At 46.7% G+C, this 19,773-nt stretch overlaps 1 protein-coding gene across 1 annotated transcript; it reads right to left on the reverse strand.

Annotated features, from left to right (window-relative positions):
• Positions 1–648: 648 nt before the first annotated feature.
• Positions 649–19,343, reverse strand: LOC308581233 (zinc finger protein RFP-like). Its single transcript, XM_081183763.1, has 8 exons — positions 18,878–19,343; positions 18,274–18,369; positions 17,740–17,970; positions 12,730–12,752; positions 11,475–11,596; positions 6,134–6,166; positions 3,999–4,289; positions 649–1,046 (listed from the first exon to the last, which is right to left on the reverse strand). Exons 1-8 carry the CDS (start codon positions 19,304–19,306, stop codon positions 823–825), a joined length of 1,449 nt encoding a protein of 482 aa, XP_081039889.1. The 5' UTR covers positions 19,307–19,343; the 3' UTR covers positions 649–822.
• Between the last annotated feature and the right edge of the window lie 430 nt (positions 19,344–19,773).

Raw genomic sequence — 19,773 nt, forward strand, 5'->3', positions numbered from 1 at the left:
TCTTTGGATATGGATATTTTGCTGAATTACCACATAAGCTTCCCTCAGTAGTCTCAAAAAAGGGGCTTTGGAACTTCCATCTCCATGTCTAGTGGAGGTTTTGGGGGAGGAAACGGAATCTGAGAGCAGAATTGAGGCTGAGGAAAGTTTTAAGTGATGCCCTTGCATAATTCTGATTGTATTCAGAAGAGATGATGGTATTGTCTCTAGAAATTTTAAGTCAGAGTTGGAGGATGGAAAGAGAACTACATCGAAACAGAAATGTGGGAAGGGAGTGCTGTTGTTTCCTAAATCATTTTCTTGCTTCTTTGCACCTCCTGCACCAACAGAAGTAGCTGATTCCCAAGGGAGAGAGGCAAGTTTGGGGACTGACAGGGGACCCAATCAATCAGTGTCATAAAGCAGACAGCATATCTGCTAAATAAGTCTTCTGGGAAAACAACCTTGTCAGTGGCTAAATTTCTTTTCCTGGCACTCAAGTGTCGGAAACGTATAACTGAATGCTTTGACGTGGGTTATCTGTGAGAGGTCTAGTACTGTGGCCCTACCTTATTTATGTACCCCCTATGATGCTATAGTTTATAATTATTGTGTAATGTTTTAATTCTGACTATCGGTCAAATAAAGGAAATTGATTGATTGAATCAGTGTCATTTGCCAAGCTGGCCTGAGAAGGGAGAGTTGCATCATGACTGACATAAGGGATGACCAATCACAGTTAGGCAAATGTGGTTTCTCAAGTGCCTGTCACCTCAGACCTGAAGAGGAGACTGAATGTGTCATGAGGGCCATGAATATATGCTTGTCTGTCTGCACTCTCAGTCAATAGAGTCTCAGGTTCCCTTCCTCACTCACGTAAAAGAAGGGCTGGAGGGTCTCTCCAGAGAAGGAGGCTACTGAGAATGAGTACAGAAGGGCTGCTGTATCAGCATCATAAAGGGACACCCGTCCCCCTTCACAGTTCAGGGCAACTCGGATCCTCTTGGGCTCCCCACCCAGAATCAAAACAGGACGCCCATTGCGGGTGGAGACTATGGGAGTTGGAACTTAAGAGGTTAAGTTGTTCCCATGATGCCTCAGCATTCTGACGTCAATTTTAGAAGCTTGGGAGGAACTTTGGGCAAGGTTTGCCAGTCTCACTGTGTACTGTGAGGAAAAAGCAGCAGCTTGTCATGGCTGCGGTGAGTCCAGGAGAACCCTGGGGAATATCGGAATAAAAGCTGTAAATAGACAAACCGGGCTCTGTGTGAGTTTGTCTGGAAGCCAAGCTACGTGACAGTTATACACCGCTGTGCGAAACTCTGCTAATGGTGTGACGGAGAGCTCGGAGCAGAGCATGCGGCAGAAGAAGTGTGCCGGGCAGTAAAGAGCTAATTGAGGGCCATAAATCAATTAGCGGGAGTCGCGCCAGACTAACTTAATTGCCACAGGTTATGGGTGTCATAAATCATCGCTTGTAAAACTGTCACGGGAGGCTGCCGAAAAGCTTTGATCTGCGGTGTCGAGCAGGAGGCGGAAGCAAGCGGCTAGCTGGAAAACGCAGAGATCTGCCTGGAGTTATGAGAGGCAGGAGAGCTGATCTGCTAAACCGGGAGCTGAAGAGCGGCTGTTTGTTTACGTGAGTACGCTGGGCCCCGGGGGAAGATGGCAGATGGCCAGGAGGTGTTTCAAGCTCCGTTTGAACAGCTTGAGGAACGGAAGACAATGGCAGACAGCCAGGTCTTGGAGGACATTGCGTTTGAGCAGCTCACTCTAGGAAGTTGAGCAAGGGCGGCTGGGAATGTGCTGTGTTTGCTGTGAAGCTTCAGCAGGAGGCCAGAGCCCTGGGGAAGGAATACAAAAGCCTGGAGATGGCTGGAGCCCCTGTTCCTGATTTAGCCTCAAGGAGTGCTAGTGAGCAAGTCGGGGGGGCGGAAAGTTCCAAAGGCAAGTTTGAAAAGTTTTCCACTGAACCTGCTGGGAAGGAGCGGCAGTTCAGAGGGGGCGGATCTGGCAAGGAGAGCTTTTCCGGAAGAAGGAGAAGGAGGCCAGCTGGGAGGAGCCCCAGGCAGTGTTTTTCCACTGGAGTTCGTCGTTGCTACGTGTGTAAAGCAGCGGGACATTTGCGGCGAGATTGCACCCACCGGAGCAGAGAGGCAAGGCAGGATGTTGCCAAGGTCAAACTGCTGAACTCTCATGGGAACCAGTCGGGTTTCCATGGCAACCAGTCTGGAAAAACAACCAGGCGTGGGACTGAGGCTGGTGGACGTGCCAGGTGCCAGGAAGAGACTTATCAGATGACGGCTAGTCTGGCAGAGGCTGAAGACAGCCGTGGGACAAGGGCAGAGCAAAGTTTTGTTATCGACTCTGCTGCTAATTGCGATTTGATTCCAGAGACATCTGCTGGGAAGCTGCGGAAATGCAGGGCTGGTTTAACAGGGATGACTGTTATGTTCACAGACGGATCACAAAAATCAGTCTGTGGTGTGGCTAACGTGTTTTTTCTCCAGGAGGAGCGAGAGGTCTACGTTGTGCCGGGACTGAAGGGTTGTCTTTTATATGTATCAGCTCTAATGAAGCAGGGATACAATGCTCGTTTTGAAAATGACACCTGTTCCATTTTCAGAGGAGGGAGACAACTGGTCAACATGCAGAGGGAGAACAATGTCTTTGTTCTGGAGTCACCTCTGGAGGGTTGTGGGAATGCTGGAAAAGCACAGGTGCAGTGTGCTAAGGTTCCCAGTCAAGTGCAAAGGTTGCACAGGTGCACAAAAGGGTGTAAAATCACACAATGTGGGAGGAGGTCCCAAGGGTGCAGGGCATGCAAAGGTGCAAAGGTGCTTGGTTTTCCCGGGTTTGGGAGGGTAACCAAAGAGCCCTTTGAGCTTGTTCACACAGATCTGTCAGGACCCAAGAGGTCTGAGAGTCTGGGTGGGGCCAGGTATGTGCTGTCGCTGACAGGTAACCACAGCCAGGTTGGCTGGTGTTTCTCTCTCAAATCACAGGGGGAGGTGGCGCAACTGATCCAGAATTGGGTTGCGGAGGTGGAACGAAGTTTCTCCACCAGGGTGCAAGGGTTCAAGAGCGACCGAGGGTCACAGTTTACTGGGTCTGCTCTGGAGGAGTTTTTCAAGGAAAAGGGATTACGTCACCAAGTGACGGGTGCAAAGTCTCCTCAAGGGGAGGAGAGGGAGGAAGAGGCTGATCCCGGTGACGGGGACCAGGTCCAGAATCAGGGTTCAGATCCCGGTGATGGGGACCAGGTCCAGGGTCAGGGGTCAGGGCAGGTTTGGGCATCTCCAAGGGATGTGAAAGGAATGTCCAGGTGTGAGGCTTCATCTCCGGTAAGCGTAATGGAGAAAGCTCACGGATGGGTTGTCAAGTCAGAGGGGGAAAGGTCTGACGGAGAAGACACAACTGCTGGCCCAAGTGGGTCAGAAGGGTTTCAGGTCACGGGTGCGTGGAAAAGTGTCGCACAGTGTGATTCTGGGGATGTTGAAGGGGTTCAACAGGTGCCTGGGAAAGATGCCGGGAAGAGGCTCAAGGCAAAAGGGAAAGGTGTTGAACTCAAAAAGGTCTTGTCAGAATGTGATGCAGAGGGGGTATGGGAGTTGGAACTTAAGAGGTTAAGTTGTTCCCATGATGCCTCAGCATTCTGACGTCAATTTTAGAAGCTTGGGAGGAGCTTTGGGCAAGGTTTGCCAGTCTCACTGTGTACTGTGAGGAAAAAGCAGCAGCTTGTCATGGCTGCGGTGAGTCCAGGAGAACCCTGGGGAATATCGGAATAAAAGCTGTAAATAGACAAACCGGGCTCTGTGTGAGTTTGTCTGGAAGCCAAGCTACGTGACAGTTATACACCGCTGTGCGAAACTCTGCTAATGGTGTGACGGAGAGCTCGGAGCAGAGCATGCGGCAGAAGAAGTGTGCCGGGCAGTAAAGAGCTAATTGAGGGCCATAAATCAATTAGCGGGAGTCGCGCCAGACTAACTTAATTGCCACAGAGACCGTGTATTGATCACTCCACTTCCCTATGCGCCAGATCCTTTCCTTAGGACCAGCGATGAACTTGCCTTTCCTCTTCACAGACTCTCTGGCCACCCCCACGGCCCATTCCCACTCGCTCCCCACAGAAATCTCCCAGAAATGTCTGCCTGCTGTGAAACCCTCACATCCCATAACATAGGGCCATGTGTCAAATCTCCCAGGGTCTTTTGGCAGGTCTTGACGCACTCCTCCCCAACTCACACTCTTGCGATCATCAGACAGGATGAGGCGGGGATGTGCTGTGTCTGGATCCAATGTTACATTTTCTGTGGGGGCAGAGGAGGAAAGAGAAGAGAAACGACGTCAACTGGGAAGCTGACTCTGTTTTAGGCACATGACAGAAACAGCATCCCCTCTGAAATGAACAGGGACTCCAGGGGTCTGCATTCAAGAGAGGGATGTCCATCAAGTTCTTAATAAGGATTCTTGAAACATCTGCAAGAGTTCGAAGTACCGTATTTTTCGCTCTATAAGACGCATTTTTCCTCCTAAAAAGTAAGGGGAAATGTGTGTGCATCTTATGGAGCGAATGCAGGCTGCGCAGCGCTCCCTCTCGCTGTTCTAGCTTCTGGCTTAGCTGCACAAAGCCTCCGCAGGGCAGCGGGATGAAGGCACCCCGCTGCACTGAGGAGGCTCCGTGGGCTATCCCTGGATAGCTCAGTTGGTTAGACCATGGTGCTGATAACACCAAGGTTGCAGGTTCAATGCCTGTATGGACCAGCTGCATATTCCTGCATTGCAGGGGGGTGGACTAGATGACCCCCATGGTCCCTTCCAACTCTACAGTGCTATGATTCTGCTATGCTATGATTCTGCAACACCTAGGAAGTGCCATTCCCAACTGTCACCTTCAATGGCTCCCTAGTCTTGATTGGCTATATGACTTGTATTTCCCCCCCCTCACATTTATGGAAAAGGTGGGCAGTGAAAGCACAATGAGAAAGTGGTCAGGCTGGGGGAGATTAGGAAGAAGATCTGCTCTGCAGTCCCCCCCCCCCCCATTATGGAATGTTAGTCAAGCAATTTCTTTTTAAAGACACACATTTACACAGTGGCCTTTGGAGATTAAGTGTGATGTGGGATGTTGCCACTGCTGCTATTAGTCTTTTTTTTTAATGTAATGGGTTTTTCTAGTTTTTTATTGTGTTGATTAGCCTTTATGCATTTTACTCATTGCTGTTGTCTAAAAGAATCCCAGAATATAATTATATAATTTTAAAGATAAGCAAGAGTTTCCTTTATGCTGCCATCTGCTACACCTTTTCCAGCTCTGATGATTCCCTTTTTGTAGTGTCCAGGATCAGGCCAGACTGGACTTCTGTCTTCCCACTAAGCCTTTTTCCCCAGTCTGTGGCATAGCTGTCAACTTTCCCCTTTTCTTGCAAGGAATCCTATTCGGAATAAGGGAATTTCCCTTAAAAAAACGGAAACGTTGACAGCTATGGTCTGTGGTGCAATTCTGCCCTGCTCTTTTAAGTTTACTCAAGTTTCTCTAGTTCGTCATCATGTTGCAGCAGAGAAGTCATGTCTCCCCTCCAATACAAAAGCTGAGGGAAGACCCCCAATCCTGCAGGGATGCTGGACCCCTGGAGTTCACACTCAGGCAGCCCCCATCTCCCTCCACTGACACCAGAACCCATTTACCTTCTCGCGCCCAAAGGTCATTTTCTGAGCTATTTCTGTTCATGCATTTCCCACGTATGAGTAAACCTTACTCTTACATAAGCTCTCCTAAAAGGGGTGGGGATCCTGTATGGCTCAAAGGGATATTTCCCCCTCATGTGCCGGGAGCCTTTGGCTTCACACCACCCCTGTGTCTTAGTGAGATTCGGCACAGAAAAGCCAGCCGTTCTGGGCTGGGAGCTTCCTAAGAGTCTGCAGGATCAGGCCAAGAGCCCCTCTAGCCCAGCAAGCTGCTCTCATGGAACAGATGCCTCTGGGAAATAAGGGGAAATAAGGCATGGAAGGAAGAGCTGCAGTGGCCTGGTCTTTTGAGAAGCGGATACCATCTCTCCCGAATTTCTGCCTCTTTTTGATTCAGAAATGGCTGAAGAAACTCAGCCAGATGAGTGGGGTATGAATAATAAATTATTATGATGATTAAAAGTACCTTTTTGCAGCTGAAGTCCATATACCACAGTGTCTAGGAGAGAAAGGGGAACAGAGATTTAGAATCACACCATCATTCAGACATCAACAATATGAGCTCATGAGATTGTAGCCAGGTGTTGTGGACTACAAGTCCCATCCTCCCTAACCACTGGCCATGCCAGCTGGAGATTATGGGAGTTGCAGTTAAAACTATCTGAAACTCTCCATACTGGCTAACCCTGCATAAGGTGATGTCAAAGTTCAGTCCTGCAAAAATCTTGGGAGGAGGAGCAGGACCCCCAGAAGATCTCCCCATCAGCAACAAGATCCAGACATGCCTGTTCCAGGATGGGAAGCCTCAACCCCAGGCCCCTCTGCTCCTGGCTGGCTCCTGGACAGCCCCCCTCCTTCCCTCCTTCTGCCCCCCTTACATCAATCTCAGGGGCAAAGGAACAGAGGAGATGCCCAAAAAGCTGTAGGTGAGGCTACTTGGGAAATGGGTGAAATGCGTGAAAGCACCTAAGGCCTGGCTGAGAGATGGGAAGAGGTCAAGTAGAACTTTTTACAGACAACTCACAACTCAAGGGAGGGTTACATTCCTGGGGATTGTGCATAAGGGCAAATAGAGCAAAGTCAGAACGACCCCCCAATATCACCCCTGCCATCAGAGATCTCAAGATGGCCCCATATGATCTCGCAGGAGCCTCTCAGAGCCCAGTAAGGTCTTAAAAGCAATTTGCCTGGTGGCCAAACCCTTCATGGCAAGAGCTTTCAAGCCCTTTACCTTGCTGACTGGAACCTAGGAGGCTCCCCCAAGATCTCGCAGGAGCTTCCAGAGCCCAGCAAGAAGGGTTTATCCTCCTCTTTCAATTTCATAAGAAAAATCAGTTGTGAGTCAACTACATAGGAAAGTGTGACTTTTAGATATTGAAAAGAAATAAATAAACATTCCATTTTCCTGGCACTGCTAATGACCTGGAACCTTTCATGCTGCTCTCCCTGTGCAAAGGTCAGAGGGGGCAGGGTTTCTGTTGAGGCAGGGGATTAGCTGTGGGAGGAGCTTATCAGAGCTAGCAAGGCAGCGGCGTGCACCTAATGGCGCGCAGAGTTTGATCCATCTTTTAGATTTAGGGGAGCTAGTCTCAAACGTTTGTTGGGGGAAACCTAGGTTTTTTTAGGGGGGTTATTTGTCCTGTCTTCACGCTTTTTAAGATGGAGGACCACTGTAGCCACCCCCAACGACACGTTCTCAAGATGGAGGGGGAGGGAACAGCTGCAGTCGCCTGCGGTTCCTGCGCAATGTTTGCCATCTTGCCAAAGGTTGCAGGCAGCTTTACCTGCAGCAATTGTATGTTGATTGCCCTCTTAGGAGACAAAGTCCAGCAACTGGAGGAACGTGTAGCTACGCTCCAAAGAATTAGAGAGCTGGAGCTCTTCTTGGAAGCAACAGAGAACACCGTCTCCACCAAGGAGGAGACAGGGGACACCCCTGAGAAGGAGGCTAGTTCACCAACACACGTGCCAGATATATGGAGAAACGTGACTCAAAGAAGTAGGAGGCCCAGGGTTCGCTCTGATTGTTTAGAAATACACAATCGTTTTGAAGTCCTCTCCCCTAGCATGGAAGACGAAGAACAGATTCCATTTGAGGATCTCTCCCTCATTACAGTCGATCAGGAATATGAAGACGAGCAGCAAAGTCAGTACTCAGGGAATGTGCAGGCGCCTTGGAACTGACAGCTCACGGAAGAATCCCGACCAAACCTAAGAGGAGACGTGTAGTGGTGATAGGGGATTCCCTACTGAGGGGAACAGAAGCAGGGATCTGTGGGCCTGACAAGATGTTTCGGGAGGTGTGCTGTCTCCCCGGGGCTAAGATCCAAGATGTAACTGAACGACTGCAAGGAATCATAAAACCCACTGACAAATACCCCTTCCTCTTGGTTCATGTGGGAACCAATGACATTGCAAGCAATAGCCTCCAGAAGATCAAAAGAGACTACGAGGCTCTGGGCAGGAAATTGAAGCAATTAAATGCACAAATTGTCATCTCATCTGTCCTCCCAGTTGAACGACGTGGCCCAGGGAGAGAGGGAAAAATAGTGGAAGTGAACAGCTGGCTTCGCAAATGGTGTAAACAGGAACGGTTTGGATTCTTAGATCACGGACTGCAGTTTCTTGAAGATGGACTTCTGACAAGCGATGGGCTGCACCTCACAACGGTTGGGAGGAATGTTTTTGCCAAAAATCTCAGAAACCTCATCAGGAGGGCTTTAAACTGACTGATGTGGGGGAGGGAGACAGTGCTCCTGAAGGTAGGAGTCTATCAATTGATGAAGATGATCATCCAAATGTCATGGACCAAATGGAGCAAACAGCACGCAGACCTAGTGGTGGGAGGAAAAAATCCTTAAATAAGAGACATGGGGGAATGATTAATGGACTTCAATGTCTGTACACTAATGCGCAAAGCTTGGGAAATAAACAAGATGAGCTTGAGCTCTTGGTACAGCAAACTAAATATGACATAATAGGCATCACTGAAACCTGGTGGCATAAGTCCCACGATTGGAATGTAATAATGGAGGGATACAACCTATTTCAGAGAAACAGACCAGACAAGAAAGGAGGAGGAGTGGCGTTATATGTCAGGGATGTGTATACCTGTGAAGAGATCCAAGATTTAGAACCTCAAAGCCAAAGTGAGAGCATTTGGGTCAAAATTAAGGGAGAGAAGAATAACAGAGACCTCATTGTGGGAGTTTACTGTAGATCCCCAAGCCAAACGGAGGACATAGATGATGCCTTCCTGGAACAGATGGCCAAGCATGCAAAAGAAGGGAGATAGTAGTAATGGGGGACTTCAATTACCCGGATATTTGTTGGATGTCAAACTCAGCCAAGAGCATAAGGTCAAACAAATTCCTCACTGGCCTTGCAGACAACTTCATTGTCCAGAAAGTGGGAGAAGCAACAAGAGGAACAGCCATTTTAGATCTGGTCCTAACCAATGTTGATGACCTGGTTAGTGGGGTAGAAGTGGAAGGATCATTAGGCGCGAGTGATCATGCTCTTCTGAAGTTTACTATACAGCGGAAAGGAGCAGCCAAGCATACTAGGACTCAATTTCTTGACTTTAAGAAAGCCGACTTCATAAAACTTAGGGAAGTGCTGGGTGAGATCCCATGGACAGTAATACTAAAAGGAAAGGGAGTTCATGATGGCTGGGAGTTTGTTAAGAGGGAGATAGTAAAAGCACAACTTCAGGCAATACCAATGAGACGGAAACATGGAAGGTGCCTAAAGAAGCCAAGGTGGCTATCTAAAGAACTTTTAACTGAGTTAAGATTAAAAAAGGATGTGTACAAAAAATGGAAAAGGGGGAAACCACCAAAGAGGAATTCAAACAAATAGCCAGCACGTGTAGACACAAAGTCAGAAAAGCTAAAGCACAGAATGAACTCAGGCTTGCTAGAGAGTTTAAAAGCAACAAAAAAGGCTTTTTATGGGTATGTCCATAGCAAAAGGAAGAACAAAGAAACAGTGGGGTCACTCAGAGGAGAAGATGGTGAAATGCAAACAGGGGACACAGAAAGGGCTGAACTCCTCAATGCCTTCTTTGCCTCAGTCTTCTCCGATAAAGAAAACAATGCCCGACCTGAAGAATTTGGAGCAAATGATTCAGCAGAGGAAACACAGCCCAGAATAACTAAGGAGATAGTACAAGAATACTTGGCTAGTTTAGATGTATTCAAGTCTCCAGGGCCAGATGAACTGCATCCAAGAGTATTAAAAGAACTGGCAGATGTGATCTCAGAACCACTGACAGTCATCTTTGAGAATTTCTGGAGAACAGGCGAAGTCCCGACAGACTGGAGGAGGGCAAATGTTGTCCCTATTTTCAAAAAGGGGAAAAGAGGACCCAAATAATTATTGCCCAGTCAGTCTGACATCAATACCAGGGAAGATTCTGGAGCAGATCATTAAGCAAACAGTCTGTGAGCACCTAGAAAGGAACACTGTGATCACCAATAGTCAGCATGGATTTCTGAAAAATAAGTCATGTCAGACTAACCTGATCTCGCTTTTGACAGAATTACAAGCCTGGTAGATGAAGGGAACGCAGTGGATGTAGCCTACCTTGATTTCAGCAAGGCATTCAACAAGGTGCCCCATGATATTCTTGTAAAGAAACTAGTAAAATGCGGTCTTGACTATGCTACCACTCAGTGGATTTGTAACTGGCTGACTGACCGAACCCAAAGGGTGCTCATCAATGGTTCCTCTTCATCCTGGAGAAGAGTGACTAGTGGGGTGCCACAGGGTTCTGTCTTGGGCCCAGTCTTATTCAACATCTTTATCAACGACTTGGATGATGGACTCAAGGGCATCCTGATCAAATTTGCAGATGACACCAAACTGGGAGGGGTGGCTAACACCCCAGAGGACAGGATCACACTTCAAAACGACCTTGACAGATTAGAGAACTGGGCCAAAACAAACAAGATGAACTTTAACAGGGAGAAATGTAAAGTATTGCACTAGGGCAAAAAAAATGAGAGGCACAAATACAAGATGGGTGACACTTGGCTTGAGAGCAGTACATGTGAAAAGGATCTAGGAGTCTTGGTTGACCACAAACTTGACATGAGCCAACAGTGTGACGCGGCAGCTAAAAAAGCCAATGCAGTTCTGGGCTGCATCAATAGGAGTATAGCATCTAGATCAAGGGAAGTAATAGTGCCACTGTATTCTGTATTCTGCTCTGGTCAGACCTCACCTGGAGTTCTGTATTCTGCTCTGGTCAGACCTCACCTGGAGTTCTGGGCACCACAGTTCAAGGAGGACACTGACAAACTGGAACATGTCCAGAGGAGGGCAACCAAAATGGTCAAAGGCCTGGAAACGATGCCTTATGAGGAACGGCTAAGGGAGCTGGGCATGTTTAGCCTGGAGAAGAGGTTAAGGGGTGATATGATAGCCATGTTCAAATATATAAAAGGATGTCACATAGAGGAGGGAGAAAGGTTGTTTTCTGCTGCTCCAGAGAAGCGGACACGGAGCAATGGATGCAAACTACAAGAAAGAAGATTCCACCTAAACATTAGGAAGAACTTCCTGACAGTAAGAGCTGTTCGACAGTGGAATTTGCTGCCAAGGAGTGTGGTGGAGTCTCCTTCTTTGGAGGTCTTTAAGCAGAGGCTTGACAACCATATGTTAGGAGTGCTTTGATGGTGTTTCCTGCTTGGCAGGGGGTTGGACTCGATGGCCCTTGTGGTCTCTTCCAACTCTATGATTCTATGATTCTATGAGCAATTTTAAATGTCCAGTATAAAATACTCGCAGCCCTTCTTTCTTACCTCTGAATTTCTTCATGACTCCCTCCAGGAAGGGATTTATATCTCCGAAGTCCCAGATCCTCCACTTCAGGGCAGGAGGAAAAGCCACCAGAGGATCCTCTAAGTTCTCCTTCTCCTGAGACCTGGGAGGAGGAGAACAAAGTCAAGCCACCATCCTTCCAATGCAAGGAGCTTTCTGATAAGGCAGGTGTCTCATCCTGATGATAAAGGCATGATGGATATATCATGAAGACTTGGGAGCAGGGTTTTTCCTATGGCAAAACGGAGCACCTAGATAATGTGTGGATCTACAGAGCATCTAGCAAGGTGAAGAAAAACTGCTACACACACCTGCTTCCAAAATATGCTGAAGGAAATATAGAAATATGAGATGGAAGGTGAAGAAGTTAATATATGCAAATTATTTTTTGAAGAAAAGTGAACAAGACTGGGTCCTTATGCAGAGATTTTAGGACTACACTAGTTTTAGTGAAGCATAAATGAGTAGAACAAAATAGATCTGGTATGTGCATTTCTGAAATATAAAGAAGTTCAGAATGCTTTGGAATGGCTTTTGCAATTAACATTATAAATGTATTTTAGCACAGTGGTAATATTTTTAAAATGGAGACAATATTGGAAATTAAAGCAATATTTTCTAAACATGGCAGATTTTCAAAATTCTTGAGATTTTGAAGTTGTCTGGAGGACAAGGCTCTCAAGAGGCTACTCTTCATCATGGCTGGGTCAAAGGCAGTGGTGCCTCTGAAACCACAGGAGGGGAGCGTCCTCTCGGGCCCGGATCCAGCTCACGAGTTTTGCACTGGCATCTGGTTAGTCACTGTGAAAAGAGGATGTTGGACTTGATGAGCCACTGGCCGGATCCAGCAGGGCCCTTTCTCACATTCTTATGTCTGAGGAAGAACCTGCAGAAACCTGAAGTATATCAAATATTTACGGGTAAGTTATAGTGAAGATGTTTACAAGCCCGTTTGGAATGTCTCTCCGTTTTGTATCAACTACAGAGTAAATGATTCCATCACAGAGAAGGGCCTTCAGAAATATGCAATGGGAACAGCTTTCTGTCTGTAATTTTACAGTAGATGGGACCAATAGCTACCACAAAAATGTGTCCCCATTTTTGTATGTGATTTTGTGAAATGGACGATGGAGTCCTAAGCTATCTCTAGAAGGAGAAACTGGAGAGTGAGTTTCTCACTTGTTAAACAGGAACTTCTGTGGCATCAGAATAAGGCAGGGGTTTTCCATCACTTACCTCTGCAAGAAGCTTCCAATATCCTGGAAGGAAAGAAAGAAAGATGTTCATGGAACTTTGGAGTGTCAGGCATAGCCCTATTGGCTTTAGCCCAAACGTAGCAGAGTTTTCCTGCACAGCGAGGAAGCTAGTTGCGGCAGTAATGACTAGTCAGCTAGACTCAGAAGAACTATTTACAGGATTTATTAAAAGGAAAAATAAAACCAGCAGAGTTTCTGCATACAAACAAAAGCAAAATAAATCCTCTTTCTTTCTTTCTCTCTCTCTCTCATAACCATACACAGCACTTCTAACTCCTAACACACCTCACACCAAACTGTGCTAGCAATCCCTAGATAACAGAGTTGAGTGCTGCTCGTTAACCAATCAGAGTGAGTAGTTTCTAGGTCAAGCAGACCTGGGCTTTCTGCCAAGAGTAAATTGACTCCAGCTTGAGTTAATTGGTGAAGCTAGAATCTGCAAGTTTCCCACGAGAACCAATTAACAGAAACTGAAACCGAAACTGAACACCCCCTCACAGATTCTGCTGAACAATTAACTCCAAATACACCTATGTAGGAGATTATTTTTCCAGCAAACCTAAACCCTTGCACATACGCTTGTTCTTTATCTTTGCCAATGGTTTAGTTAACACATCTGCTACATTTTCTTCACTTGACACATAAGTACAGGTGATTACATTGTCTTGTACACAGCAACGTACATTTTGGTATTTTACAGAGATATGTTTTGAACGCGATTTGAAACCCTCTGTTTTACTTAAGGTTATACAAGCTTGATTATCAATGTAAACTTGTACTGGTTCTCCACAATTTACATTTAAATCTGCCATCAAATGCTTGAAATAAATCACCTCGTTTCACAATTCACTCAATGCGGCGTACTCTGATTCCGTTGATGACACACTTACAACGTCTTGCTTGCGTGACCGCCAGCTGATTAAAGCTCCACCGACCATTATGACTAGTCCTGTGACAGATTTTCTATCCGGCAAATTTCCCCAGTCACTATCACAGTAGCAACTCAACATTTCATCCTCTGAAGAATTTAATTGTAACATATAGCCAATTGTCTGTTTGAGATACCTCAGAACTTGTTTTACCCCTTTCCAGGCATTTAGTGTGGGTTTTGAGACCAATCTACTTAATATGCCTACTGCATAGCTAATATCAGGTCTGGACCACTGTGCTATATACAATAAACTTCCAATTACAGAGTGATATACATCAGGGTGTTCAAATTCAGGACTCTCATCTATATGAAGTGTTTTTATGAAACCTGGATCCATAGGCACCGCTGCCCCTTTGCAATCCTGCATCCTGTATGTAGTCAGTAGTTGTTTAACTTTGTTCTGCTGACTAATTAGGCAGCTGCCATCTTGGGCCCAGCACACTTCCAACCCTAGATATGTCCTAACCGGGCCTAAGTCTTTTGTACACCCACCTGCAGCCTACAATCTTTGCCCCCTCAGGCGCTGCTACTGGTGTAAAGACCTTGTGCTCATTCAGAGAGGACATCTCTTCCTCCATTGCCTGTTTCCAGAGCTCTGCCTCCTCTTTTGGTAACTTTAACACCTCCTGAAAACTCTTGGGTTCTGCAATTACACTAAACACATTTGCAGTATCAGGAGAAAAACGCACTGGAGGCACTCCTTTGTTTTGTCTTTTAGATCTTCTGGGAGAAAATTTTTCTTCTGACCCACTTTCCTCCTCAGAACTACGACCTCTCTTTTGTTGCTTAGCAACTGGTCTCTGGCTAACTCCACTTTCTTGAGAGCTCTTATCTGAACTTTCCTCCCCCTCAGACTCTGATTCTCTGTGTCTACTTTCAGAGTCATGAAGCTCCTGGGAAGGTTCAAACCAAACCTCAGTATTGGCATGTAGTCTCTCCCAGCCACTATGTTCACAAAAACTGGCATTCCTGGAGATCACAATGCCATTTGTCCCTTCAGCAAAACGGAAACCTTTTCCCAGCTCCTGGTAACCCACAAACACTAACTGTTTGGTCTTAGGATCTCCCTTTTTCCTCATTTGTTTCGGAATTAATACCCAGGCTTTTGATCCAAACACATGCAAATGGTCAATTTTAGGTTTTTTCTGAAACAATTTAAAGTATGGAGTTGTACCTATTGTTTGATGAAAGAGCCTATTTTGGAGATAACACGCGGTGAGCATGCTCTCCCCCCAATAAGACATGGGTAAATCAGCATCTTCAAGCATGGCAAACATCATATCTTGTAAAGATCTGTTTTTTCGCTCTGCAACACCATTCTCCTCTGGGGGAAAAACGTTCGTTTTTCTATGCCCAATGCCACGCTTTTGTAACCAATCTTTAAAGGCATTTGACATAAATTCGCCACCTCTGTCTGTCTGTATCCTTCTGAGTTTAATGGACAGAAATCTTTCCACAGATGCCACCCAGCCTTTAAACTTAGTGAACACGTCACCCTTATTTTTCATGGGAAAAACCCAAGAATAACGCGTGGCGTCATCCACAATTGTTAGTGAAAAACGCGATCCACCCCTGCTTACAGCAAATGGACCAATTACGTCCATGTGAACCAGCTGTAGCGGTGACTCACTAACTCTGTCACTTCTGGGGTAAGAGACTCTGTGGGTTTTAACCTTTTTACACACATTACAATCAAGGTACTTGTTACAACTCTTTAAATTACCCCCATCAGCCAATTCAGACATTTTTAGTACACTTTTCCAGCAAGCATGCCCCATTTTCCTATGCAATAAGTGCACACAGTTGTCATGTATAGCTTTGTTATTCACTGCAGGCTGAGATTTACTGACTACTGCTGCAACTTGAGATCCTGCTTTAAGCCAAAACAAGCCTCCCTCTGACTTAGCAGTGCCTAAAATCTCACCAGCCTTCTTAATAATGCAACTGTCTCCTTCAAAATACACTTTAAACCCAGCTTTTAGCAAACAATCTACAGACATCAGATTGCTCCTTAATGACGGCACACAAAGTACATTTTGCAGGCATTCACGAAGACAAGGGACAAAAACTGCACCCCCCGAAATCACTTCGGAAGTACTTCCGTCTGCTAGAGCCACCTGGCTGCGCTGTGCTGAGTTCTTGGAAACAAACAATTCATCTGAGTTCACGATGTGGCGAGACGCTCCCGAATCGACCACCCAGACCGCTTGTTTCTCATCAGCAATCTTGACCTCGCCGGTCACCAGCTGAGCCGACTGTTTTCGTTTGAAGAATTTCTTTTTACGCTGCTGCTGCTGCTGATCTTGTCTCTGCTCCTGCACCGGCAACTGAGACTTGACCAACTCCGGACATTGTCGTTTTAGATGCGCTGAAGACCCACATCGGAAACAACGCCTAACAGCAAACGCTGACTCCTCACCGGTACGCTGCTCTTGCTTCACCTCTGGCACGGCATGAGAACTCCTTCCAAACCGTCCACCAGTAGAAGCCTCTGCAGCCAACGACCTTTCTTGCCTCTTCTGCCATTCTTCAATCAAACGCCCAGTAACGTAACTGACTGATAAATCACGCTCCTGTATGCCTTCTAGAGACAAAACTAAATTATCCCAGCTTTCAGGGAGAGAACTCAAAATAATAGCCACCTTCTCCTGCTGGTCTAACGCACAGTCTCTTTCCTGTAGCGCAGAAAACTTTAACTGTAAACTGTGTAGGTGTTCCTGCATTGTAACCCCAGGCTGTAACATTGCCTTGTACAATGCCTTGCGAATGAACAGCTTGGAAACCGCTGTCTCACGCACATGGAGTTCTTTAAGTGCTTGCCACACACCTCTAGCTGTCTTGATTCCCCTCACATATGGCAACTGGGAATCTTCCAGCCCCAAGACAATTGTGGCCCTTGCTCTTTGGTCTTTATCGAGGTCTTCATCATCAGGCTTCGCAGGAAACTTACTCACCACTTGCCAGAGACGATCCCTCTGCAGCACTGCCTGCATGCGTTCCGACCACAGCAAGTAATTGGAGTCATTCAGACGCTCAAAAGCCATCTGAACTGGTTGTGAGGCCATCTTGAGAGCGATGTCCCTGGAACCCGGAACCAGCTACTCACGACCACCGAGAGAGAAAACAGGAACCACAGCACCCAGCACTCACACGCTGCAGCTGTTGTCCTTGCGTCCACTGCGTCACCAGCTCACCACGGTCAGGAACCAGCCAGAGAACAACAACTTCTGGAACTACTGGAACCAACGCCGTTGATGCTGACACCACCGCAACTCAGGCTGGCAGCACAATGCCCATAACCTCATGGAACTTTGGAGTGTCAGGCATAGCCCTATTGGCTTTAGCCCAAACGTAGCAGAGTTTTCCTGCACAGCGAGGAAGCTAGTTGCGGCAGTAATGACTAGTCAGCTAGACTCAGAAGAACTATTTACAGGATTTATTAAAAGGAAAAATAAAACCAGCAGAGTTTCTGCATACAAACAAAAGCAAAATAAATCCTCTTTCTTTCTTTCTCTCTCTCTCTCATAACCATACACAGCACTTCTAACTCCTAACACACCTCACACCAAACTGTGCTAGCAATCCCTAGATAACAGAGTTGAGTGCTGCTCGTTAACCAATCAGAGTGAGTAGTTTCTAGGTCAAGCAGACCTGGGCTTTCTGCCAAGAGTAAATTGACTCCAGCTTGAGTTAATTGGTGAAGCTAGAATCTGCAAGTTTCCCACGAGAACCAATTAACAGAAACTGAAACCGAAACTGAACAGATGTCAGTGGAGGCATTTCTCCAGTCAGTTATAAATACTAAGCAGCTGAGTGGCAACTGCTGGGGATCACAGGTTTGGAGAGCACTACTGTTTTTTAGGCTTCTCAGAGACCTCTGGTTGGCCAATGAAAGAACAGAATGCAAGAATGAAGGGGCCTGTGGTTTGATCTATCAGGGCCCCTTTTGCGACCCCAGGACTGATGCCTTTCATTTTTCATGTACTGTTTTCTTTCCGGTAGCATTTTAATGTGACTAAGCAGCCCACTCCACCCTCTCACATCAGGATGAGGCCTCACCTGCAGGAGTTCACTCGCTGGTTCCTGAAGCTTCTCCTCCATCTCCCGGATGAGGCCTTCAAGAGAGGAGAGTTCCCTGGAGAGTCTGGCCAGGTGCGCCTCCCTTTGGGCTGCAATCTCCTTCTCCACTTCTGCCATCTGGGCCAGAATACGCTTCTCCTGTTCTTCCAGAAACTGGTGCAGTCGCCTGAACTCAGCCACCATCTTTTCCCTCTCTGCACCTGTTTGTTTCTGCAGCAAAGAGATTGAAAGAAGAGAACAGTGGGCCAATATCAGGCATCTAGTCTGCTCTTGCAGGATGAAGAGGCCAGTTATCCAAATTCCACTGGAAAGCCACTTCTGACATATTCAGCAGAGAAAGAGCTTCATAAAAACTTACAAGCCCACCCACTCCTTTAAATGGTCTTTCATGCTCTGTGGGAGATAAGGCTGTTCAAAAGAAACCTCTTTCTGTATTTCATATTCTCCCCCTCCCCCGATATTGATTTTAGACTATAGCATTTTTCACCTTAAAATAGTAACAATGGTGCTTACAAGCAGGTCTTGGCTTTCCTTTTCTGTGTTTGCTTTAAATACTAGAATTTTCTCTCTCTCCTTCCTCACATTGTCTAGGCATCTGCTGATCTGATCCTGAAAAGAAAACAAAATTCAAGTTGGGCTGCGCTACACATTAACAGGCAAGCTCAACCCTATGTTTGCTCCCTGCCCCACATCCCTGGGTCTTTTGCAGAGGTTCCCCTTTTTCATCCCAGACGAGGCAGAAATGGGGCTGCCCTATATCAGAGCTGAGAAACATGGGGGGTTTGCTATTTGTCCCCCACACTGAACACACCTCCAACATTTCCCCCCTCCTTTTTATTAAATTAATCCTCGATGTTGCAATATTTCCTCCCAGTGGAGTTACTGCAGCCTGCATTCAGGCGGTGCACTTTAATCTCTCAAAAAGAAAAATGTTTATTGTATAAAGTTTCAGAAGTTTAGTCTTATCAGGCTGCACAATATCTCTTGCTGGAGGATTCCTTTTGGGCTGCAAGAGGAAAGAATACATTACAATATTTTATATTTATTTTTTATTTTGCAAACCCCTCTTATTTGCAGCTATTCCACCCCCCAAGAAAGACCCTCTGCCTTTTCTCACCTTGTACTCCTGGGACGCTTCCTCTAGAGGAACCACCTCGTGGCTTTTGTGCCCCTTGGATACATTACACACCACACAGATGGGGCTTTGGTCCTCCTTGCAGAACAGCTTCAGGGGCTCCTGGTGCTTCTCGCAGACCCTCCCCTTTCCTTCTCCCTCCTCTTTCCCCTGCGGATGGTTGAATTTCTGAATTATTTCTACAAAATTTGCCAGTTGCAGATTTTTCCTGATGCTGTTTTCCTCAACCCTTTCCCTGCACTGAGGGCAGGAAGCCTCTCCCTCGGATTCCCCCCAGCACTGGACCAGGCAAGATCGGCAGAAGTTGTGCCCGCACTCCGGGATGATCACTGGATCCCTGAAATACTCCAGGCAGATGGGGCAAGTGGCTTCCTCGCGGAGATCCTGGACGGGACCCCCAGAAGCAGCCATGGCTGCTGCCTCGCCAGGAAGAGGGAGCTGGTTTCGTTTTCTCTCTTTTGCGTCTGCAAATGGGCGTGCTTCCTTCCAGGAAATTCAGGTGTGATTACTCAGGATCTCTGTTGCCTTGGAGATGGGTGGAGCTCCGAGCAGCTTTGTTACGGTGGAAATACATTAAGCCATCCTTGGTGGCTGCTCGTTTAAAGAACCATTTCCCTGTGGGAGCTGGTGGAGTTTGTTGTAGTTTTGTTGACTACAGCACGTCAGGCTCAGACTACTTTGCAAGCTAATGAATGAATTGCCGCCCCCCTCCCCCGCCTTGCTCCATTCACAGCTTCTTCTTCTTCTGCTGCTGCTTCTTCATTGAATTTATATACTGCCCTATACCTGGAGGTCTCAAGGCAGTTCACAGAAAAAATCGCAACATATATAATCAGAATAAAAACAACGACCCAATAACATTTTAAAAGGGTATAGGA

The sequence above is a fragment of the Podarcis bocagei genome (assembly GCF_964188305.1).
Source record: "Podarcis bocagei genome assembly, chromosome: 2".
NCBI lineage: Eukaryota > Metazoa > Chordata > Lepidosauria > Squamata > Lacertidae > Podarcis > Podarcis bocagei.